Genomic DNA, 26,748 nt, shown 5'->3' with positions numbered 1-26,748 from the left:
ACAACCAGGGCAACTACTGATACGAACAGACAACACCACAGTTATGTGGTACATAAACGAGCAGGGGGGCTCACATTCCTACCCCCTTTGCAGACTAGCCATGACTCTATGGAACACAGCACTAGCTTGCAAAGTGGATCTACAAGCTCAGTTCCTGCCAGGGAAACATAATACTTTGGCAGACAGCCTGAGCAGGAACCTGTCAGACCCACACAAGTGGATGCTAGACACCCACATATTCAAGACGATTACAGAAGCCTGGGGCTGCCCGGACATAGATCTATTTGCATCCCCCCTCAACCACCAGTTACAGATTTTTTTCACAAGGACTTTTCACAGGCTAGCATGGAAGTGGATGCACTATCATTCAGTTGGAAAAACCTCAGGGGGTATGCCTTTCCACCACTACCTCTTCTACCACGGGTGTTATTAAGGATCAAACAGGACAAGCCCAAGATGATGATTCTACTGGCCCCAAATTGGGCTCGTCAATTCTGGTACTCAACACTGAAGAATCTGTCTCAGGAACCACCTTGGATTTTTGCCTCAGATTCCCAATCTATTGTCCCAACACCAGGGCCAGGTTCTGCACACTCATGTCAAAACTCTCAGCCTGGCGAATTCAGGATCTATGATTAATCCTCCTCTTCCCAAAAAGGTCATGGATATCTTAGAAGCCAGACGGCCTAGCACTAGAAAATTTTATGCAGGCAAATGGAAGAGATTTTGCACCTGGATGCATGCTCAGGATTCGGATCCTCTCATTCCTAATATCCCTCTGATTTTGCTTTACCTAACAGACATGCCACATAAGGGTTTATCCTTCTCCTCCATAACAATTCACGCCTCTGCTATCTCTGCACATTACAATACAGAACCTCCACTCTTTCCACATCCACTTCTGAAACAATATCTACGAGTAGCAAAGAATTTAAGGCCCCCTAGGACACCACCCATACCTGCCTGGGACCTCAACTATGTTCTGGAGGAACTCGCGCTGCCTCCTTTTGAGCCCGCTGCCACAACTAATAAGTATTTATCATGGAAGACAGCTATCCTACTGGCTTTGACTTCAGCCAGGAGAGTCTCGGAGTTGCAAGCACTCATGGCTCTGGAACCTTACCTTATTTTTCACCAAGATAAGGGTGTCTTTAAGGACTAATCCTACTTTCATGCCTAAAGTGGTTTCCAAAGTGGCTTTAAATCAAACTATTCACCTGCCAACATTTTTCACTAATCCACAAAATAAGGGGGGAAAGGATCTTGCATTCCTTGGATGTACACAACTTCGTTTTTACCTGGACAAGAACCAAGGATATCAAGAAAACAGAGCAACTGTTTTTCTTATGCAACAAACTCCCAAGGAAAAGCCATTTCAAAACAGACCATTTCTAAATGGATTGCGCATGGAATCAGATTCTGTTACTCTCATCATGGAAAGCAAATCCCAGGAAAAATTAGGACTCACTCTACCAGAGCTGCTGCTACTTCAGCTGCCTTTCTCAGGGAAGTACCTACCAAAGATAATTTGGAAGCTGCATCTTGGAGTTCAGTGGATACTTTTCTCCAAGCACTATAATCTCCCTCTTTACTCTGTCTAGGGCAGGCTTTGCTTCTGCAGTCTTGCAGGGCCTCCTAGCCGCTCCTTCTCTATAACCACCACCCCTTATCTCAGCTTTGGGATTCAACCCTACACTGATGACTGCAACAGTGAAACATGATGAACATAGTACAGTTGTGTACACTTACCATAAATGTAGATGTTTGAGTGTCTTCAGTGTTGCAGTCTGGGTTACCCTCCCTCCTGTCCCCTCTTATACTTTCACTAGTGTGCTTACCTACTTCACCTTTCTTCTGAGGTGTATTTGCTACAGGCTATGGGGTTTGTGGCATGTTATTTTTTGGTTTTTACTATTGGCCTTCATTTTTAGGCACCTGACATGTGGGGCAAGAAAAACTGGAGAACATGGTGCCGGCTGGCAGCTTTGTACTCTTGGCGCTCTGACTTCAGGGAGCATGACTGAACAGCCGACGCCAGACCCAGACTTTGGGATTCTGGCCGACCGAGGACTGCCTGCCGGCAGGAAGAACCCTACAGTGATGACTACAACAGTGAAGATACTTTAACATCTACATTTATGGTAAGTGTACACAACTGTACTTTCTCACCATAGCTCTCGACCTCTTAGCAAAAAACACCTGGACAAAGCCAGTAATGGGGGAATATAGCCCCCAAACATATTCAGTTCTTACCATAGCTCTCAACCTTAGCACAATACCTGGATGAAGCCAATAATGAGGTAATACAGTCCCAAAAATAGGGACAAATTTCAAATATTCATCTTATACACTTAGAAAATTGCTAGAATAAAAGCTTTTGTGTTACCATGCACTTTCTGAAGAATATTAAGTCTGATATTCAAATGAGTGTCATTTTTAACGTTTGTTGACCAGGAAAGTCTGACTTGGAACAAAAGCTAATTTTTAGAAGAGGCCCAGGGAGAAACACTCCAGACAGACATGTCTTTGTGAGATGGGAGGAAACAAAAACAGGGAGGGCATACAGACTCCACACAAAGTAAGGCACCCCAGCCAAGAATCAAACCAGAGAACATGTAGCTGTCGGGCAACAATGCTACCACTGCATCAATGCACTACTGGCTTTGCAAGGACACAAAAATACAGAAACCACAGATTTTATGAGGAACAGAACAAGTATGAGGGAAAAAATCTGCAATATTTTTACAGATGGTGGTGGGTGGGGAATTCGGGCTCTTGCCACCTGGGCCCAAGGTACAGGCTTCAAGCCTTATTCTCTACCCACCACCATGTAGCACCTGGGGCATTTTATACACACACACACACACACACACACACACACACACACCTGTTATCTTCAGAGAAGTCTGCATGTAAAGTTAACCCATCTGAAACACTGTCCGTTTCAGTTCCCACTCGCACAGGTGGTAAAGTAAATCCATCTGAAACCGTCTGTTTCAGTTCCCGCTAGCAAACTGTGCACCGCGCGATGATGTCAGCATCTGCGCCTGGACTTGAAGGGCATTCTTAAAGAACGCCCAAATAACAGATTAACTAGTCAGCAGATTCCAGGGGGTGCAAGTGCACCCCCTTGCTCCTGCCTACGGGCGCCCTTGTTTGCAATGTGGTTTTGGTTCTCTGGAGGCCTCCTGCAGGGCCGCTGTTACGGGTTCTGTCATTAGGAGGCATGCTTGGTTAAAAGAACAAAATCTGTCTGACCATGTTAAAGCAAAATTATTAGATGCTCGTTTACAACATGATACCTTGTTTGGTGTTAAGGCAGAAGAGGTGTTAAAGAAAATGGAAGACAAAGCTAAATCTATGCAAACGGTCAAGGATTTCTTACAGGTTCAGCCACCTAGATTTAGCAGACACTGGCCTACAAAGAATTGGTCCTTTCCAGTCTCAGACCTCAAAGGGGCAGATCCAGACGCCCTAGAGGCAGATCACAGCCACAAGGATCCTACAGGTCTAAGCAGTGGAGTGCCTCTACCTCCAAAGGTGGAGAGGACAAATCACAATCCTACAGGAAACCATCCCAATGACTTCCCCCTGCCTGCACCAAGCACTTATCTTCTGGCAGCACCCTTAGGGGGAAAGCTAGCACTTTTTTCTCAAAATTGGCACATTACCCAGGACAAATGGGTTCTAAACAGTGTCTCAAGGCTACAAGTTTAATTTCCATACCCTACCAAGGGCAAACGGTTGGCCAGACCTGCCAAAAAATCAATGGGCAGAAGCTAAAAAACAAGTCGCAGCTCTCATGGACATGAGGGCTATTCAACAATTGCCTCAGCTAGTGCAGGGACAAGGATTTTACCCAAGACTGTTCTTGGTACCCAGAAAGGACCAAGCATGGAGACAAATACTGGACCCGTCTATTCTAAACACTTGCCTGGATATACCAGAATTCAAGATGTTGACCTTACAGCAGCTTCTGCCCATGCTGGGCAGCAAGGCTTGGCTCATGACTTTAGACCTAAAAGAGGCATACCTGCATGTCCCAATCAGACAACCATGCAGAAGATTCCTCAGATTCAAGGCTGGCTCAAAGCATTACCAATTCTCTGCACTGCCCTTTGGCTTATCTACTGCACCCAGGGTCTTCACAAAGTGCCTAGCACCAGTAATTGCTTACTGCAGACAAAAAGTAATACAAATATATCCTTACTTGGACGACTGCCTCATGCAAGCAGAGAACAAGGACATTCTGCTACAGCATCTGAAGTTTGTGATAAGACTTATAACATGCCTAGGGTACACAGTCAACAAAAGTAAATCAAAACTAGTACCCTCTCGAGAAAATATTCCTGAGTGCAAGCTTAAATACGACTGCCCAGATGGCTTATCTCACTCCAGACAAACAAAGGCAACTGACTAGCTATTTCAAGGAAATAGCAACAAAGGCCCAGTTATCTGCAAGAAAAATTCTGCAGGCTTTGGGCTTCATGGCATCCTGCATCTTACTAATTCCAGATGCAAGACTGCATATGAGGAAAATTCAGTGGTACCTAAAAAGTGTTTGGATGCAACATTGCCACAGTCTGGAAACAATGATGTCCTTCAAGAATGCAACTGCAGTCCTTACATATGGGTTGTCCTGCCTCAGGCAGCCCTTCGGTCGGCCGGATTCCAAAGTCTGGGTCCGGCGTCGGCTGATGTCGCCTCCTCCCCGACGTCAGAGCGACTGGGGTATAAAAGCATCAGTCAACGCCATCTTCTTCAGTCTTTCTTGCCGCGCGGTGCCCGAAGCAGAAGCAGTTCGCAAGTGCCAGTCGGTCAGCTCCTGTGTTTTCAGTTACCGAAGTCATCAAAAAGCTAAGTACCCCGTTGGGGAACCTTTTCTTGCCTCAGCCGATGTCAGATAAAACTGCAGAAGTTAATAACTGTTTGTCTTGTGGTAAACAAATACCTCATAAGGACTTCCATTCTTACTGCCTTCCCTGCCTTGGCCCAGACCACGACGTCTCGGCCTGTGCGGCCTGTGCTTGCTTCAATAAGCGCACTCTGAGGCGCCGGACAGAATTTGCTGTAGACTTTTTGGGGGAAAATTACTCCTTTATCGTGCTGTCGGAGCAACCGACATCACTTATTTACAAAAAACGGAACCGCGACTTCCACCGACACCACGCCAAAACCTACCGCGAGTGCATCGGTCTCCTCGGAGGTGGTAATTCAACCGCTCCAGACCAACGACACCGCTTTACCGCACACTTCGGTCCCGGAGGCTTCCCCGGTGCCGGTTGTTGATTTTCCTCCTGAAACCGAAACCCAAGTTTTGCCTGACACCATACCGGTGGACAACGTTACTCCTGCACGTGGGGCAGCTAGGCCTCCGGTGTTTATGTCCATCAAGGCCTACACACGTGCTAAGGCTGCCAACCAGGCTAAGTCTCTCCCTCCTAAATCTTTTTCTCAGGGTCCCACTTCTGATAAACAGATCTTGACTTTAGTTGCAGATCTTATTTCATTACTCAGAGGCTCTCAGGCTCATCCAGACAGAGATTCTCATCTGCCTGCAGACAAAAGGCCTAGGGTTGAGCTGACAGATACCTTTTCCTCAGATGAAGCCTCTGGCGACTCAGGTCATTTAGATTCCCAGGAAGAATCCTTCCAGGCCTACGAGGATTCTGATGCTGATGAATCTATTCCCTCTGCCTCTCCTCCTGAGGATATTTCTTTCGGGGAAATTCTCCACTCCATGAGAGAGCATTTTCAGTGGCAGGGCCATGATTTCTCCGACTCCAGGAAAAGGCTTCATACTTTCCTTAAGTTACCCCAGCACAGGCCTTTAGCTATTCCACCTGTGTTAGATGTATTGGATGATGTGTACTCAGACTCGAGTGCTTCTCCTGATTCTCTCCCTCCTGCTCCTGTCAAGCCAGACAGATATTACAGGGTTCCTGAAACTCATAAACATCTCTTTAAGGCCCACTCTGTTGACCTAGAAACTATTTCCCAGGGGCCCAAGGGAGTGGCCACTTCCACTGCCAAAAATCCTTTGCCCGCTGACAGGGAATCTAGGTCCCTGGAGAGGTGGGGCAAAAAAGTTTATACCTCAACCACCCTTGCCATGAGGGCACTTAACTGTCTTTTTCATATGTTTCAGTATCAGGATTTTTTGATGGATGATTTGCAGAAAAAGTTAGCCTCTCCTGAGCCTTTAGATAGAAAGGCCTTGCATGATTTGGTTCATAATTCTCAGCAGGCTAGCAAGCATTTTCTACGGTGTGGTTATGATGCATTGGAAGCTTCATGTAGGGCAGCTATGACAGGGGCTGTCATTCATAGACATGCTTGGTTGAAAGAACAGGCATTGCCAGATCATGTTAAAGTAAAGCTTCTAGATGCACCTCTGGAAAAACACAAGCTATTTGGTGCTAATGCTCAGGATGTGTTGAAATCAATTGAGGAAAAGGCTAAATCAGTACAAACAGTCAAAGATTTCCTCCAGGTTCAGCCACCAAGGTTCAGCAGGAATTGGCCTTCGAAGAATTGGTCCTTTCCAGACACTGACAAGTTCCAAAGGGGAAAAAACAGGCGTGTTCGAGGTAGAGGGCAATACCGAGGCTCCTACAGGGGCCGCCAATGGCAACCGACTAATCAGAGAAGTGGCGCAGGGACTTCTATTGCTCCACAGGGACAATCACAATGACTTGACTTTGACACCGCTGACCAAGGCTCAAAGAGAAGCACCTTTAGGCGGAAAATTATCCTTATTTTTAAGAAATTGGCACAAATGGATTCTGGACATAATAGACAAAGGTTACAGGTTCCACTTCCATACCTTACCAACAAGACAAGGCATGCCAAACCTGCCACAAAATCAAAGGGCAGAGGCACTCATACAGGTTTCAAAGTTGCTACAAATCAAAGCAATAGAAAAGGTTCCTCCTCAGGAACAAGGCCAGGGATTCTACTCAAGACTGTTCCTTGTTCCAAGAAAAGAAAAGCAATGGAGACCTGTACTGGACTTGTCCGCTCTAAACACTTTTCTCATTGTGCCAAAATTCAAAATGCTGACGTTACAGCAACTTCTTCCCATGCTGGGCAAGGGGTCTTGGCTGGTTACTCTGGACCTCAAGGAGGCATACCTGCATGTCCCAATCAGACACAGTTGCAGAAGATACCTCAGATTTCTTGCAGGGTCAGAGCATTATCAATTCTCAGCATTGCCTTTTGGCTTATCTACTGCGCCCAGAGTATTCACGAAATGCCTGGCATCAGTAATTGCACACTGCAGACTCCAGGGGATACAAATATACCCTTACCTGGACGACTGCCTTATACAAGCGGACAGCAAGCAAGCCTTGATAAGAAACTTGAACTATGTCATTCACTTACTACAGGCTTTGGGATACACAGTCAGCATTCAAAAATCAAGACTACTGCCATCCCAACAAATAATTTTTCTCGGAGCCAAACTGGACACAAACTCACAAATGGCTTTTCTCACAGAAGAAAAACAATTACCACATTACTTCAAAAGCCTAGCAAAGCTCACCCAGATGACTGCAAGGAAAATCCTGCAGGCTCCGGGTTTCATGGCATCTTGCATTCTTCTGATTCCACTGGCAAGACTACACATGAGAAAAATACAATGGTACCTAAAAAGTTTATGGTCTCAACACAGCCACAACTTAGAAGCAATTATTCCACTCATTCCATGTCTACAAAAGGAATTTTTGTGGTGGGCACAAGCAAGCCAGCTAAACAAAGGCACATCTTTCAACAAACCTCAAGCCAAACCATTTACAACAGACGCCTCAGATCATGGATGGGGGGGGGGGGGCGCACATGAAGGGCAGATGCATTCAAGGGCAATGGGCTCCCCGGGAAGTGCATCTTCACATCAATCAAAAAGAGATGTTGGCTGTTATTCATGCAATCGAGGCCTTCGGAAAATTTCTTCAGCAAGGTCAACTGCTAATAAAGACAGACAAACACCACTGTTATGTGGTACATAAACAGGGAGGCACTCATTCTTACCCCCTCTGCAGGCTAACAATGACTCTTTGGGAAAAGGCCCTGAAACTGAACGTACAGTTGCAATCCCAGTTTGTTCCAGGCAAGGACAGTGTTCTGGCGGACAGTCTAAGCAGAAACATCTTGGATCCGCACGAATGGATGTTGCATCCAGACATTTTTTCACAAATAACTCATACATGGGGGAGGCCGGACATAGACCTCTTTGCCTCACACCTCAATCATCATCTGAAGAAGTTCTGCTCGAGGACACACCATCCTCAAGCCTGGAGAATGGATGCTCTCTCCTTCAGCTGGAACTCTCTAACAATCTATGCATTCCCACCTCTACCATTAATGACCAAGGTGTTACTGAAGATCAAAGCAGAACAACCGAAAGGCATTTTGATAGCTCCAGACTGGCCAAGACAGCACTGGTATCCCTTACTAAGGAGCATAACTCGCACCAAGCTGTGGCCCCTGCCTCAATGGCCTCTGCTTCTGACTCAGCACAATTACAGGACGTCTCATCCCAACCTGCAAACATTACAGCTGACTGCTTGGAGGGTTCAATGACTTCTCCCCAAGAAAGTTCAAGAGATCTTACTGGAAGCATGCAGACCTTCCACGAGAAAAACGTACTCAGCCAAATGGAAGAGATTCAGCATCTGGAATGCCAGCAAGGGTCAGGATGCATCAGTAATGAGCATCCCACAGATACTAGAATACTTGGCAGAAATGCTACATAATGGCCTTTCATATTCTTCCATAAAAATACACGCTTCAGCAATTTCAGCAAAATACAACAGTGATCCACCTGTGTTTTCACATCCTTTGCTAAGACAGTTTCTAAGAGGGATTAAGAATATCAAACCTCCCAGAAAACCACCAGTGCCTGCATGGGACCTCAACTTCGTGTTGGAAAAATTAACTGTCCCTCCTGTTGAGCCAGCAGCATCTTCAGAATTGCAATTTCTGTCCTGGAAAACAGTTTTCCTGTTGGCAATTACCTCAGCAAGAAGAGTCTCGGAGATACAGGCCCTCATGGCAGTACCTCCATTTCTCATTTTTCATCAGGACAGAGTTTCTTTAAGAACCAATCCTTCATTCATGCCAAAAGTGATATCCAGGGTGTCTCTAAATCAAGCAATTCACTTGCCTACCTTCTTTCCCAATCCTCAAAATAAAGGAGAAAAGCTGCTGCACACTTTGGACGTACACAGACAATTGCGCTACTACTTGGACAGAACAAAAGCCAACAAAGTCTGACCAACTATTTGTAGCTTACGCTGCTGGAGTACAAGGAAAGGCAATTTCCAAACAATTTTCAAAATGGATTGGACACTGCATCAGGTTCTGTTACTCTTTCCATGGAAAAGGTGTGCCAGCCAATATCAGGCCACACTCCACCAGAGCTATAGCCACCTCCACAGCCTTTTTAAGAGGGGTGGCTACAAATGACATTCTAGAAGCTGCTACATGGAGCTCCGTGCATACATTTTCCAAACACTACAACCTGCCTTTATATTCCAGATCCCGAGCAGGCTTTGCTTCGGCAGTCCTGCAGGGCATTTTAGCTACACCATCTTTATCTTAGATCCTACCACCCCCAGCTTGGCTATGGTATTCAACCCATATGTAAGGACTGCTGTTGCATTCTTGAAGGACATAGTACAGTTTTGTACCTACCATAAATGTAGATGTCTGATAGATATGCAACTGCAGTCAGGTTTTCCCTCCCTCCTTACCCCTCTGTAAATTATCCTTTTTGGGTCCACTCCCCTTTTCCAAATTAGCTGGGGAAACCTGTTATGGTGTATCTGTTTATTACTGTTGTGCATGTCTGGAATTTTTTTTTTTTATCCAGTCTCTAATTTTAGCCTTCTTTGGAGGGCACCTGGCATCTGGGGCAAGAAACACTGAAGAAGATGGCGTCGCCTGATGCTTTTATACCCCAGTCGCTTTGACGTCGGGGAGTAGGCGACATCAGCCGACGCCGGACCCAGACTTTGGAATCCGGCCGACCGAAGGGCTGCCTGAGGCAGGACAACCCATATGTAAGGACTGCAGTTGCATATCTATCGGACATCTACATTTATGGTAGGTACAAAACTGTACTTTGTCTCTGCTTTTCCCAGTAGGGGTTGCCACAGCGGAACTCCGGTCTGCTAATGATTGGCAGTAGATTTTTTTACATGCCGAGTTGCCAGCCCTGATGCACAACCTTCAACGAAGGTATGCCCATTCACGCATGGCTCCACACAGAAGACGCTTTAGCTGAGAATCGAACAGGACAATGTCTTACTGTGAGGTGACGATACTCTAATTCCCTGCCTGCAACAGGAGTTTCGATGGTGGGCAAAGACTTGTCACCAAAACAAAGTTTTCAGAAAGACAGAACAATTACTAGTGGCATATGCCACAGCATCACAAAGTAAGGTGATCTCCAAGCAGACTATTTCAAAGTGGATAGGTCACTGCATTTGTTTCTGCTACTCACAGCATGGCAAACCAGTGCCTAAGGGCATTAGGCCACATTCAACCAGAGCTGCAGCCACTTCTGCAGCCTTTCTCAGGGGAGTACCAACCAAAGACATTTTAGAGGCTGCTACTTGGAGTTCAGTGCATACCTTTGCAAAACATTACAATCTGCCAGTTTACTCTAAATCCAGGGCAGGCTTTGCCACTGCAGTTCTGCAGGGCCTCATAGCCGCTCCTAATGCTGTTTAGCTCCAGCCCCCCAACCATAGCTTTGGGACTCAACCCAAATGTAATGACTGCAACAGTGAAACATGAAGAACATAGTACAGTTGTGTACACTTACCATAAATGTAGATGCTCGAGTGTATTCACTGCTGCAGTCCCAGTTACCCACCCGCCATCCCCTTTATTTTTGCTGCAACTTAGCTTTACTTTTCTAATCTATACAACCTAGGTGGTCTGTTTGCTTATAGATGAAGGTAAAACTTATTTCTGGTGCATGTATGTTGTATTTACATAAATTTAGCCAACCCTTTTGGGGGCACCTGACATCTGGGTCAAGAAAAACTGAATAAAATGGCGTTGGCTGCATCTTTATAGCCCTGATGACCTGATGTCAGGGAAGAGGCGATAGCAACTGACACAGGTCCCAAGACTTTGGAATTCAGGCAGACTGAGGGCAACCTGCCAGCAGGATAACCCTAATGTGATGACTGCAACAGTGGATACACACTAACATCTACATTTATGGTAAGTGTACACAACTGTACTTTTTTCTGTCTAATCTATCCAACACATTTTGGGTCCAGTCAGTCACTCCAAAACTGTAAGTTAGGACAGGAAGAGCAAATTAGTTTATGGATTGAATTTTGTTCTGCTGTTTTCAGGATTAATTTCAGTATTCTTTAGTATTCCTTACTAAGTTTTATTCACATTTGTTCGTGTTTTATAGTTGATCCTTCATCAATTCCCAAATATTTATACAGTCCTCCTTGCTTAAGTTCTTTTATATCACATTCTTGTCCCAAACTGATGTTTTCCTGGCGTTGCAGTTTTCCTGCTTTTAAAGCTTGCTTTTGCACATTTATCGAGCCCAAATGACATTCTTCTATCATCTGAAAAAGTTTTGACAACTTGCAGTTGTGCTTTTAGTTCCTCATCTAATGCGCTGTACAGTTTTAAATCATCGACAAAGAGAAGGTATGAAGTTTTTACACTTTGTTGTTTTCTAGGAGCCAGATTATAGCCATGGCCTAAGCTGTTGAGTAAACATCTTAATGGATTAAGGGCAAGGCAGAATAGTAACTAGTTTCACCCTGAAATATCCCCCTTTGTCTGTCCTAGTTTGTTTGGGATATTTTGCAGACAACCCTAATGGTTATGTATATCAGCTGGATACGACAACTCTGTGTTTCTAAAGGCAAGCCAAACACTCCACTAATGCTGTGCTGCTGATGCTATAAGAAGGCTGATGCATGCATGTCCATAGTTAGTGGGGCTTGGCTTTATAGGCCTGAATTTGTCCATAAAGAGACTTAAAAACGTCATGGGCATTCAGAGTTGCCATATAGCTGAAACACCTGATGTCCTCATAGGGTAATTTGCATATATCCCATGTTGCCTCTAATACAAGAGTTTTAAGGAATCGCACTGTGGAAAGTCTAGCCTTGCTAGATTTTTCTTTTGTTTTTTACTGATTGGTTTCCCTGTGTTACCTTTTTACTCATTGTTTAGGATATTTTGCAGACACCCTGAAGGTTATGGATATCAGCTGAGTATGACAACCCTATGTTTATAAAGGTTAGCCAAACATTCCACTTATGTTGTGCTGATGATGCCATAAGAAGGCTGAAACATGCATGTCCACAGCTAGTGGGGTTTGGCTTTATTGGCCTGAATTTATCCACAAAAGGGTCTTAAAAAGAAAAGAAAAAAAAGCCAGTGACATTTAGATTTGCCATATAGCTGAAACACTTTGTCCTCAAAGGGTCATGTGCATATATCCCATGTTGCCTCTAATACAGGGTTTAACAAATCGCACAGTGGAAAGTCTAGCCTTGCTAGATTTTCCTTTTTAGTTTTTACTGTTTGTTTTTTCTGTTTGGCCTTTTTACTCATTGTTTTAGTTTAAGGTCCAGATGGTGTGGAATGTTGGACAAGTGCTTCAGTGTGAAAAGTATTGGAACTGGTTTGGACCCTCAAGGCTTTCAATTAGAGGTTGGTAGAGGATGTCTTACAAGTATTAACAGAGTCTAATGGAGGCTGCCTTACAAGTATTAACAGACACTACTCTGTTGTACATCAGCAAGCCGGGGATGACCAAATCCTGCATTCTTTACAGGTTAGCAATGACTGCTTGGGTCTTGGACATACATCACAAAATATATTGGCTCATGGCAGCGTACATATGATTGCAACAGAATACAGTGGTAGACATTTAAGCATATGAAAGGCAAGCACAAATAGATGCTTCAAAGGGAGTTCTTCCTTCAGCTAGTGCAGAAGTGGGATATCCCTCAGATAAACCTGTTTGCTTCTCAGAGAGCTAAAAAATGTTTTCTCAAAAACACCATGCAGAGGGCCTTGGTTAAGTAGACACTGTAGTCAAGAGGAAAGGTCTGCTTCTATATGCCCTTTGCTCCAAATCCCCTTACTCCCCAGAGGGATCAAAAAGCAAGCCAGGACAGACCAAAAACACTTCTTGTCTCAGTCTGCATTGTCTTCTCCATTCTTGTGGAAAGCAGTTTCACTAGCTGAAGAGGTAACAGACTCGTCTTTAGTATTGGGTGATCAGAAGAATGGGGGTTCTATTTCGACATCGGTTAACTTGATTAATTTTCCAACAGTACTGTAGTGCAGCATAAAGGGGTACTGTGCTTTTGAGTATGCTATCCTTCTGCTGAGATGTTAAACCAAGGCCCCATTTGCCTGAACTGGTGAAGCTCAGGTGGATTCAAAAGATCCCATGGCACTTATCGAAAAGAGTTTGGGACGTTCCTGGAGACCTGGCCAAATTTCCCATATTCAGTATGAATACGATCTCCAGTCTGTCCTGAAAAGCAGTTGTTTTAGTGGGACTAACATGTTTAACAAAGTGTAAGAAAATGTTAAGGAGTAAATATTTGGTTCCCTTGTGGATCTACAAAAGAACAAAGGGTCCCTCATGCATTCCTGTCTGGAGATAATCTGCAGCTTACAATTTGATCTAATCTTGTTGCTTTTCAGATATCGGTAAACTGAGAACAAGCTGAATATTAATGAGACTAGGACAACTACCACTTGGAAAATGTGTGTCTCTAAATAGAATATGATGTTCAACTGGTGCCAGGCAAGAGGGCTGGGGGTTGGGGAGCCTACTAATACACAGGCTTCCCTCATACTTAAACTTCTCTGAGCTCTTTGGTGCAGCATACCTATCAAGTGTACCTCATTACGAGGAACGTATCTCATTTGGGTTTCTTAAAAGTTAATGTTCCTCAAAGTTCCACAGTGAAAGAGTCTGTGACACATTCAGTGTTATTTTTTTTAAGTGAAATCCATGGTAAATAGAAATTAATCATATTAATTCATTAAAGGATCTTCTTTAAGACATAGGGGACTTGCAGACGTTGGATCCAACCCAGTTTGGCTTTGTCAAGGGCAGATCATGCCTTTTAAACTTGGTTGACTTTTTTGAAACCGTCACCAAGGCCATTGACGAGGGCAAGGCAGTCCACACAGCCTACCTTGACCTGGCAAAGGCTTTCGACACAATATCCCACTCGGGTATCATTGAAAAACTCACCAGCTTAAACGTAAACCCATACGTCACAAGATGGGTTGCAAACTGGCTAAGTGACAGAACCCACAGGGTCAGAGTTGCTGGCGCCATGTCAGACTCCAAGCCTGTCAAAAGTGGTGTGCCACAGGGCTCAGTCCTGGGCCCACTCTTGTTCGGCATCTACTTTTCAGAAGTACAGGCAAACACAGGAGGATTATGGCTGACAAGGTTTGCAGATGACTGCAAACTGGGCACCATAGTTGAAAACCCATCTGACACAGACACCCTTCAGAAGGGTCTCATAGAAACGGATAACTGGTGCCAGAGCCATGGCCTAAAGTTAAACGCCAAAAAATACATAGTCATTCCCTTCGGGAAAAACAAGGTTACCCCTAGTTACCATATAGGTGGCAATCCACTAAGCACAGAAGAGGTTATCAGGGATCTGGGGACCCAGGTTGACAGTAACCTTTCGTTTGACACTCACATTGCCAAAGTAGTTAGGAAGACCTTCTACATTGCCCACCTGATCATGAAGGGATTCACATCTAGATCAAGGGAGGTCATTGTTCCCCTGTACTCATCACTCATCAGACCAATGATTGAGTACAATGCCCCATTCGGAATGTATCTGACCCGACACCTGCAGCAATTGGAAAGGCCCCAAAAGTTCCTCACTAAAAGGATAAATGGTCTCAAAAATATGTCTTATGCTGCCCGACTGAAGGAACTCCAGCTCTATTCAGTCGCTTACCGACTGCTCAGAGGTGACCTGTGCCTGACATACAAGGCCATGTCCAACCCGGAATTAATGAACATGCTTCACCTCAAAAAATCTAAATCCATCAGAACTACAAGGGCAAGAGACTTAAACCTCAACACGGCTATTAATAGGACATGCTGGAGGGACAGATTCATCACCCAGAGACTCCCTATGCTGTGGAACAAAATTCCGGTTCATGTGAGGCAGAGCACCTCGCTGGCCTTGTTCAAGAGAAGTCTTGACCAGTGGATGGGAGATCGCAGGTATACCCCAGGGATAACCTCAGTGTCACTGCTTGACAGAGGCACAGCAAAATAATGGGCATAGTATCCTTCAAACTAAAGGGGTGGCGAAAGCCACAAAACTCTGGGCTAGGCTTATAAATGCCCTGGGGCAAATAGCCTAGTATGAACCTATGAACCTATTTATAAGTAAAACCAGCATATTTTAACTTTCCTATGACCTTCCTAGTTTGTTAATAAGCCATTAGTATGTGTTCCACATTTTGCCCATTTGTTCCACATTATAAAGGTGAGTGTTCCTCATTTTGGAAATGGAATGTTGAGAGCTGCAGGCTTGGCATACACTTTTAAGGTGCATCTTTTGACCATTTCAGCCTGCCTCTGATTCTACCCCTGGCCTCTCATAGGACATTAAAGCGGTTCCTTAAAAGAGTGTTTTGTCTAAGACCCCCAAGGAAGAGTAAGTAGCACACCACGGGACTTGAATTTTGTCTTGGAAAAACATACTAAAGCCCCCATTTGAGCCACCAGCCATGACTCGCTTGAAATTTCTGGCTTAGAAGACAGCTATGCTTTTTGCTGTCTCCTCAGCCAGGACAGTGTCAACACTCCAAGCCCTAATGTGCAAGGTACCCTTCCTGATATTTCTTTGGGATATGGCGAACCCGAGAGCTAATCCTTCATTCATGCCCAAAGCAGTGTCTGTTCTCCTCGAGTCAGGCTAATCAGCTATCTGTGTTCTTCCCGATTTCCCTTCTAGTGAGTGAGTTAACTCCATTACATCAGAGTGACACCTCCAGGTGCATGCATCTGCAGTTAAATCCTACCGACATCTCTAGACGTCAAATATTGCTTGTTCATATTTGTATCAGTAATTCCAAAACCATGCTATGTACAAGGTTTTAAGATTTCACCTTAAAGCTTAGACAATGGCAAACTCAACTGCATTAATGTTTGACCCCTGTCTAGTACAGGTAAATAGAAATGAACTGTTTATTAATTTATATGGAAATAATTCAAAATTTTCAAAACATCTCAACAACCAAGTAACAGAACTGTGTAAGCCGCGTTACTGCCTGCCCAAAGAAAGGCGGAAATACATGCCATGGGCAGGTTGAGATAGTTTATCATCTTCCTAACCCTTCCCACACAGAGTCTCGTGCAGATCATCCATGGATGGGACCAAGGAACCAGTGACTTTTTTCCACTGTCCTCACTACCCGTAAGAGAGCCTTGCGATCAGATGCTTTGCAGTTACTATACCAAATTATGATGATGTTTGACAGGATGCTCTCAAAGGTCCCTCTGTAGAAGGCTTTGTGGATGGACTGAGAAGTTTGCCTTCCTCAGTTTTCATATGAAGTGCTGACATATTGTGCCTTCTTCACTATGTGGCTATATGAGTCAACCAGGATAGGTTATCTGAGATGTGCATCCTCTGGAACTTGGGTGTTTTTGACTCTTTCCACTGCCCCCCCCCTAATTTCCAGATGTTGATGTATCCCCTAAATCCTCCTGAAGTTCACTATTATTTCTTTGGTCTTGCTTACATTTAAGGACATATTGTTACTGTCGCACCAACCTAGCAGATTCTGCACTTCATCCCTATAGGCTGTTTCCTCACCATTTCCGATAAGACGTATGACGGTGGTATCATCTGCAAACTTGATTTTATTGGATTCATGCTTGGCCATGCAGTTGTGCATCAACAGGGTGAACAGCAGAGGACGCGGGACACAGCCCTAAGGGGCACCAGTGCTCAGTGTAATACTGATTGAACTGTTATTTCCCCACACACACTTTTTGGGATCTGTTGATGAGAAAGTCCAGTATCCAGTTACATAGGGAGGTGTTGGTGCCAAGCTGGATCAGCTTCGATATCAGATTCTGGTGGTGGTGGTTGGGGGGGGGGGGGGTGACGGTGTTAAAGGTGAACTAAAAATCAAATAACAGCATTCTGATATAGCAGTTCTTGTTTTCTAGGTGTAGATTCATGAAGTGCTATAGCTATTGCATCAGCCACGCAGCAGTTAGATTTTTAAGCAAACTGTAATGTATCCAGTGTTGCAGGTAGACCTGAAGAGATATGGTTCTTGATAAACCGCTCAAAACACATTACTGTTGATATAAGAGCAATTGGATGGTAATCATTTAGGCTTGTCTGTTTGGATTTCTTGGTTAAGGGAATGATTGTCGTATTTTTTGAATCAACTGCGAACAATGGCTAGTTGCAGGGATGTGTTGAATATATCTTAGTACAGTCAAAGCTCATAGTACTAAGGGCACAGCCACAGTTGTGGCTTTCTCAAAGGAGTAAGTACCTAAGCCATCCTGAAAGCAGCCACTTGGACATCTGTTTACGCATTAACATTGCAGACTAGACACTGAATGTAGGCCCAGAGCAGAGTTCGTCTCAAGCCATCCCCCACCCCAGTCATTATGAAGCTTTGAGAATTATCCCAGTAGTTATGACATAACTGATTATCAAGTAGATCACTGTTGCAGTACCACATCTCTCCCACCATCCCCTCTGGTATCCCATCCACATTTCTTCCTCTTGAAACGTAGTGCATCATGGGTCTGGGTGAGGGTACCTGTGTCTGTCTCCCTTTTCCCCTTTGTTTTGGACTGTGCATCTGCTGGGATTTGAGTAGGTGTTGGGGAGGCTCATTACTTTTTTCTCCTCTCTTCTCTTCCTGAGCAGGTTGGGAGCTTGCTTTGTCTTTGGCACTTGCTGTAGTCCACCCTGGTGCTGCTAGATTTGGCAAGGGCTTTTCTGTCCACTCTCTGGACATGAAAGCTCTGTAGTGGTGCAGGCAGATGTGGGCTTAATACTGTGAGAGTGCCAATGTACAGGCTGGAGGATGTGCTGCACTGCGGGGAGAGGGCGACCAAGCTCTGGAATTTGGACCAGATGAATGGTGACTACTGCAGTTGAGTCCCCAATAAGTTGTACTACAGAAGTAATCTACGTAAACATCTACAGTTTTGGTAAGTTCCTGCACATATGTACTTTTAAGGTATGGTGCCACCAGGTCATAGGCAATTCCCTATCCAAATTATGAATAACAGAGCATCCAGAACTTGTAACATTAAAATTAAAAAGTCACATGTAGAAAATAGAAAAGTAAAAATGAAGGTGGGGGGGGAGTGCAACATTATCACATTTAACAGCAGTGCAATTCAGAATTAATGTGCTGGGAACCCCGTACATCAAAAAATGCAGTGATTTTCATCAGTCTTGTCACAAAAATCAAGTAAGACACTGAAAATGCAACTCACAGGTGAGCAAATGTGACAAGTCAACTACCACCAGGACACTCTTGTAGGAAAATTATACCACACCACTAAAGTCTGTATTAAATCAGCAGTTAGTACATATGACAATTTCACACATTCAGTCAAAGGAAGAAGCTGTATAAAGGTGTGAGGCTCTTTTAATAAGATTGCTTTAGGAAGTATACATTAAGTGCTGAAAACAGGATGAGATTGGCTCCATGTCCTAGAATTTAGGACCATGCCCAAAACTAAACTTTACTTTTTTTTTTCCCTTGCCATGATGTCCTCCATGAGTCAAGTCTGACAACTGTGAAGTAATTTCCTTTTATTAGTTCTTATTTTTTTCTAACCCTGAGTGACTTCATGGGACAAACATGTTATCTTGTTTTCCTGGAGAGCTACCTGCCCACAATACATTGTGAGTGCACTGCTGTTAATCCTCAAGTCTTTTGTGTCAGATCACAGCCCCATTCACCTAAAAGTAGTGAAAAATAATGACAGGTTTGGGATTTTTCATTATTTTGTGAGTTTCAGGTTCTGTCTTCGCGGATTCCTTCTTTGATTTACCCACAGTGTCACATTTTGTGGTTGCAGCACTTAACTACTGAAACAATACTGTTAATTTTGAGAATTCTTAGTAAAACATGTCAGACATTTTTTGCATTGTCTCTTACGTTTGTTTCCTGCATGCATGTGCTATACCATCCAAGAATGGTCCTTTCCAAGGGATAAAGTAGTAACTGAGATAACCTAACCTTTTTCAAAATGTGATATTTTGTGAGTTTTAGGTACTGTCTTCCTAGTTTTAGCTAGTGTGTCCAGTTTTTTTAGCTTGCAAAGCGTAGATAAATTGGGAGAGTGATTTCACTAATCAGTTTTGTTCATCTTCTCTCTTTATATAGTGTGTGTATGTATATATATATATGTGTGTGTGTGTGTGTGTGCTTATAAAAAACACTAGTGGCACATCATCTTATCGACTCCTAGAGAAATGAAGGCACTACAAACTAAATTGTAACTTGTCTCTCAGTGTATAGAGATGTGGCAGCACTGCACACACTAGGCTCCATATGGGACAACTTTTTGCATCCTTTTTTCTTGGCAAAAAAGGCCCTGGCTGTATGTAAGCAACCTCTATCTAAAATTAGCTCTGTGGTGAAGAGAGAAGTAGGCCCTGACTTTGCAACCTTCATGACCCAGGTTTGAACAATGAATTCTAGGTGCCAAAGGTGCTGGCAGAGGGTGGAGGTGTGTGACTGACTTCAACTTGCCAATCTGGGGTGTAAGAAGGCTGTTCAAGATGTTTTGTGACTGCTACATGCTGAAGGCTGAGTGGTATGACCACAACAAAGAGGACTAAGGGTGGGCAGATTGACATGCTATGTAACACTGTATGCTGCAGCTGGATTCTGTTTAGTATGGAAGCATGCACTCAACTTTGGGCTAGCTTTTGAAGGATGTAGTATAGCGGTTCAGACAGCAGCTGACATGGGGTTGGATTTGGGAGCATTCGGAATGTAGTTATTCCTGTTGGATGGCTGCTATGATTTCTAGTGGCTGCTTTCCTGTCCAAGTGCCCTTTAATTTCTGGGGAAAAGAGGAATTGGTGTTTCCAGGGTTTGGGCCTTGATCATCACAAGAGGAGAGAGGCCGAAAGAGATGTCCAGAATACATCTCTTTTGCCATCAGGCAGCTAGCCTAACCTTGTTTTGGTCATTGCATCAGGGTTGTTGCTTCCTGTACATATCTCCAGAATTTATCCACTGTAAATATTTTATTATGCAGCCATTCAGTTACCAATTTGCCCTTTTTCCAAGCGTTACTGTGATTTTAGTAGATGGGACATTTTTCTCTTTGTTGCTTCAGAAAGTCATCTGTGAATACCTTGCTTTTTCAGCCATTGAAGAGTGGCCCCCTGAAGGTACAAGAAGTTATGAGTACTTGACTGGTTAGTTGATTTTTTTTGAAAGGGTCTCCTTCAGTGGTTGGTTACCTTCCTGCTTTAAATGGATATCCCTGTACTCACATGACAGATGTCTTGGCAAGTTTATTTGTGCACATGAGAAGTTGCAGATGCTAGAGACTGTAGTAATTTTGTACTAAGAGAACATACCCAGAATTGGAAAACCTGCACTTTATCCACTGCAGGGGTCCTTTCTAATATAAATTGATATGGTGAGCATTTGCATTTTTTTTTTTTGTTTTTAGTCATATGTAGTGTCGTTTAAGAAGCATATTAATTTGATTTAATGATACAAGTGTAGCAAAGATAATCCATTAAGTTGCAAGCATTCAGTGTAATGCGAACAAAGTGAGAGCTTGTCTCCTGTTGAACTGTGTTTATGGACTTGTTTTTTGTTCTTTTAATTGTTTTATTCACATTTACATTTGTGCTGTGCTTTTCTTCCTTTCAAAAAACAGATAAAGGGCTCTTGGTCTGGGAAGCGAGGATCTGAGGACTTGAATCCTTATACTTACAATAGCATAATTTCAAATTGCTGTGCTACACTGTGTGGCCCCGTACCACCCAGGTAAGAAGGCAAGCCTACTTACCAGACTGTCTGCAACTGTTATATCACCGTTAACTGTTTAAATGTTGTATGTGTTAAGGTAGTTATTTAAAGTTTGAGTAACTGAAAACTGTGTTGGCGTGTGCTGACCTTTTGTAGCTTTGAAATACTAATTAATTTAGGTATGGTGGGGAGGGTGGTAGAATATTTCTAAAATTCTTGGGGATGCGGTGCTTGTTTAAATGACAAAAAAAACCTGAGCATCCTTTGTATAGAAGCTGATTCTGAAATTAATCTGTCTCACAGTGGAGACTGAAGTAAATGTTGTTGAGCCCTTTCAGAATGATTTGAGATGAAACAGCCATACCTGTGCCTGAGAGTTTGTGTGGATTTTAGGGATGTAGTTGCGTGGGTGCTTCTCAAGAATGGAATTAGACTGACTGTAGATGTGGTCATATAACCACCCAGCTTGTCATATCCATTGTGCCACAGTATCACCAGTCTATTAGATGGCAAGTCCATGTTTACTTTCTGTAGGATTTCGTTCATAGACTGTAGGGTGTTTCTCTGGGATGTGAATTCTTCAGTCACATGTACTTGGGGAATGCTTTGCTAGTGGAATTTGAGTGATGGCTATAAGCTTCACTCCCCTATATCATGACCAGTTGAAAGGCTACTTATAGCATTGTTCTCCACTTGAAGTATGAAATGGGCAAAGCTGTTGGAGAAGATGGCTGTTGTGGGTATTTCTGTATTTTCTTTTTCCCAAAAAAAATCTAATAAATTTGCACATATGACAAAGGCAAGCTTACTTTTATATAAATGAAAAACATACAAAATGGTGTCCCTATAGTTGCAAACCGTTTACATCACAGACACCATTGAAACAGCTGTAGTTGTAAACATTATACATCACTTATAAACCATCCAGTCATTGTTAGTTAAGCATTATATGGCTCATTCAAATCCTGTCTCTTAAACATTGTTCCTGTTCTGCATATATTGTTCCCACAATTCCCATTCTTTCCTATGTAGTTTGCTCCTTCCCTTTTCTAAAGATCCCAATTCCAGTTATTTTATCTCTGTTACTATATTCACTACTTTTAGTAAAGTTGGTCTAGACTTTGATTTCCATTTTACACTAACTGCTTTTTTGGCAGCCACCATAATTAGACTCAGCAACGCTTTACTTATGTCTAGGCAATTGTAATTCTGTAGCAGAACTCAAAAAAAAAAAAAAAAAAATCTCCCCAGTCAGTCCAACCTGCTCACCCAGCATCTCCGACAGAACAGTCTGCAGGGAATCCCAAAAGTCCAACAGCTCATTATACGCCCAAGAAATATGTTCCCAGCTACCTCTTTCTTGCCCATCACACGTCCATTTCTTTTCTTTGGAGTCTACTTGAGGTATTAAATGTACCCATGTAAACACCTTTAAGCAAAAATCCTAAGTCTTCTAGACTTTGTTGCATATTTGGGAGATATACATATATGACCCCCATTGTCTCTGTGAACTGCTTATCCAATCTGTCTTCCCAATCCTTTTTCAGCTCCTCTGATTTTTTTATAGTTATGCAATGTGTTATATGCTTTACTAATTGTTCCTTTTTTAAAGGCAGCTTTTGTTCTAGATTCTGTTAAAAACTCTACCAATGCTGGTCTTTCATTTAGGAGCCCCGTATTTCTTTCTCCTTGCCTGTACTCTGATATCAATCCTTAATGGAGAAGGCATTCTCTAACCTGCAGTCCAAGTAAATTCTTGGCCTCTTCCCATTCTGTTACCTTTCCCATTCTAGTTATTTGCTCCAAATACCTTGGTTCCTTTGTCAGTTTTCTCCGATAAATTCCAGTCCCCTCTTGCCTATTTTCTGTCTCCCCGACCACAGTCAACCCTATCAGCAAAATCTATTTTCTCCATTCTTGTGCTGATTTGGTTCTTAGAATACTCCCTGCTATTTTATGAATATAATAGTCTGCATGATGTTGGTTCTCCTTAAGAGTCTGCATCCAAAATCCCAGTCTCTAATTCTTGAGCTTCCTCGCTGTGTCAGCATCATTCCTTTCCACTTTGAATTATAGTTTTCTGCTTGTGCTATGTATGTAAGAGCCTTACTTGTGTTGCTCTAAAATACCCCCACAAATTAGGTATTCCTAGTCCACCTTGTTCTGTTGGTAGAATTGTCTTATCCTATCCCACTTGACCCTTGCTGTCTTCCCTTCCCAGATAAAATCCTTTAACTTTTTTTAATTGCTATCCACAACTTTTCTGGTTGATAGAAGTATGCCTGACATGGCTTGTATCTTGGTATCCATACAACAAAGCTTCCAGTTTCTCAATTTTTGTATTATCTTCTGTTTAGTCTATTCTAAGTACTATTTACTTTATTTATTTTACGTTTGTTGACCGGGATAGTCCGACTGGATGCATGTCCATTTTCAGCGGAGGCCTGGGGAGAAAAACTCCAAGGGTAAGCAGATACAGCTACTACTGTACTATACTACAGATACTACTATTTTCTTTGCCCCAAACATTCTGCTGAATACATCCTGAAAACCTTTCTTTATCAAATTCACATGTTCTGTTCTTTCCAGGTGTCTCCTGTGGCATAGCTATTTGCACTCTCCATTTTATAATATAGTTCTCTTTCTTTTTTATATTTATCTGTAAGCCCATTCAGATTGAAAGACATTAAAGAAAGCATCATTTTCATATATAGTAATTACCACCTTTTAACTGTTTTTTTGCTAAATGTCTAGTTCCAGCTTTTATGTTACATAAATATATATATATATATATATATATATATATATATATATATATATATGTATGTATGTACTGTTCGGTAGGTTGGCTTTTATAAAGTTGTTTCATGTCATATCCTCTTGCGCTTCTGTCACATCTTATGTAACTTTGTTTTCTTGAAAGCCCTCCAGTAGAACAAAACCCCCCCCAAGAAAAAAACCTCCTAAAACCTATGAACATTACAATAACGCCCAAAACTACGTACATCTTCAAATGTTGGTTTGTTTCCTAATAACATACGTTTTAGGTTGATAGCTACCCAGACAGGCTAAAGTTAACCAAAATGAAAGGTTGGTCATGCTAAGATGCATGGTACAGCCTGTGCTGTTACGAAGTGCTATTTGTTCTTTATATCTATATAACTCTCCCAGTTGAGAAACCACTTGACTGCTTTCTGTAAACACTTTCTCCAAGCCATTTCTCTATCAAATTGTCTTTTAGTGACATGCAAACCAGAAACAAAACTGCCAAGGGTACCTTGTTTATCAGAAATAAAAGCCTTACAATATTCAGTATTCTTTTTCATTTACATGCTTTGTAATAATCTTACTTGATAATGCCTAGGATTTTTACCCAGTCATTTCCCTATGCAAGCAAGGGAGAAGAACATACTGATTTTTCTTTTGTCATACTCTGTTAACTAGACTCTTCTTCCGCTCTCCCCCATCTCCTCCCCTCCTCATTTATGTTTCATTGCAGTGCCTACAGCTCTCAAAACTGAGCGAAGAAAAAGAGAGAAGGGTGAAGAAGAAAAAAAAAAAAACAAAAGCACCTGTTTGTTAGTATCCCCATTGCATTAAAACAACCTGAGAGAACTTTACTTCAAATATAACTGGTTTTGTATTATCTTTAAAGCTGTCGCACCGGGGAAAACCCCCTGATTGTTTTCTGGGAACATTCTGTCCTAAGTCCTAGTCCATTTCTCTGTTCTTTTTTTTTCTTTTTCCTCAGCCAATCCCCTTCACCAGACTGTCTCCAGTTTCTGTCTATCAGATTGGTTTCCATGGAGGCATGAAGACTAGCTGCAGAAATGTTACTTAGTATATTTATCTGCAAGTGCTAGAGAAAAAAATATATAATTTTCAGTATTCTTTTTTCATTTACTTGCTTTCTGTTTTAACACAAAGGTCCTTAATCAGTCATTTCCCCATGCAAGAATGAAAAAAAAGCACATTAATTTGAACTCTGTCATGCCCCTTTAACCAGCCTCCCTTTTTCCTTTTTTTTGTTAATCATTACATTGCCTATGTTTCTCAAAAATGCCAAGAAGAAATAGAGAAGAGGGGAGAAAAATAAAAAAAACACCTGTTTACAATCTCCATTACACCCAAAAATAGCATGCAAAGAAAACCATGCAACACCGATAAAATACTGTTAAGAAAGTGTGTTCTTTACTTAACGTTCTCCCCTCTTCCCCTCCCCAAGGCATTTTTCTGAACATTAAAGACATGAAGTAGGGCATATATTTCTAGATTTTCTTCTGTCATATTTCACAGATATAATTAATGCATTGTAATCCCACATTAAGGTATTAATTTTATTACTGTTCTCCATCATTCAGTTCCTGTCTTTTTTATTCCAGCCTTTTCTTGTTTTTTAATATACTCTTATCGGTGTTTTGTTTATTTTAACCAGGTCTGTATGCAGTTGTCTTGTATCATCCTGTAGGTTGTTAGAAGTAATGTTGGAAGCATACCTCTCAACCTGGAAACATCAAAAATCTGGACAAGGCCCATGAAAAATAGGTACAAATCTGTATGCTGATTAACATCTAATTTGCATACATAAGTATGCAACCCTACACACCCCAATGGAATTGTGGGATACCAACTTTCAAACGTAAACTGAAGAATAGACAACCAAAATATGGCACCAGAGTTCCCCTGCAGCCATTCCAATGTTCCATTACCTGGCTATTTCACCCCATTTACCATAAACACTAATGTGTGCATAGTTTGTGATGGTCCTGAGGTGACATTCATACTAAGTCATTTGGCTAGGGCATGGGAAATTTTCAGAACTATTTTATAGTAAATGATATGGAATTTTTTACATCCTCATGAGTAACCACTATTTCAGACAGATGGGGCTCAATGTAAAGTCTCATCTAGAGGATACCACCTTAGGAGCACAAAATAACCTGTACCACACTACAGAAAGTGTAGGTTTTCAAAAATACAAGTGCTGAACTCTTAAATGATTGAGTAAATAAAAGTCAACAGGAGACTGCTTATTCTGCAAAGTGTGTATGAAGTGGAGTGTGAGAAAATACATTCATACACACCATTAAGTATGGAGAATTACATAGAAACAGCCCAGCAGAACAAAAATTTAGTGTACACTAGCAAGAAAGTGTCAGGAAAATGTAATTACAAATATCTTAAACTCTACAGCACATTTAGAAGAACATAAGACTAGTGAGGAATGTTATTGAACAAGCAAAGGGCTCAGGCTACTTCTGGTATGGGAATTTAAGTACAGAACTTCTGAATGGCTTTCATGGTTTTGTGATCAAATGAAATGTCAACTTCATTAATGTGAAGAAAACTAAATGATATTAATATAAATTGATGAACATATCCTTGATATTCTGACTACCTCAAAGAATAATTAAAAATGAAATCCGTAATATCATTCACATATTGGACTCAGATAAATTTAGACAACTAAATGCATAGGTCAATTAAATGGAAAGTAGAAAGACTAAACTAGCAGCTTCAACAAAACAGATTGAGACAGAATGTAAAAGATTGCTAGACTTTTTTCATGTTTGAAAGGTATTGCGTGATTATTTCAAATCAATATAGCATATTGCTTTTGGCTTGGTTTCAGGTTTTGATCTAGCATATCTATATAAATGTGCTTCTTCTGTCCAATAATATAAACATATTCTTTTCTCTGTTCAC

General features: G+C 42.3%; 1 protein-coding gene across 2 annotated transcripts in view; it reads left to right on the top strand.

Annotated features, from left to right (window-relative positions):
• ZDHHC18 (zinc finger DHHC-type palmitoyltransferase 18) overlaps window positions 1–26,748 on the top strand; it is a 1,033,940-nt gene that overhangs the window by 523,561 nt on the left and 483,631 nt on the right. For both annotated transcript variants that reach the window (XM_044084102.1, XR_006366315.1), the window contains exon 7: window positions 20,951–21,060. In XM_044084102.1, coding sequence (XP_043940037.1) covers window positions 20,951–21,060 — 110 coding nt within the window. The remainder of the gene's footprint in view (window positions 1–20,950; window positions 21,061–26,748) is intronic.

This window comes from Protopterus annectens, chromosome 1.part1, assembly GCF_019279795.1.
Source record: "Protopterus annectens isolate FY-2018-M chromosome 1.part1, PAN1.0, whole genome shotgun sequence".
Classification (NCBI taxonomy): domain Eukaryota; kingdom Metazoa; phylum Chordata; order Ceratodontiformes; family Protopteridae; genus Protopterus; species Protopterus annectens.
This window is presented reverse-complemented; position numbering and strand designations above follow the sequence as displayed.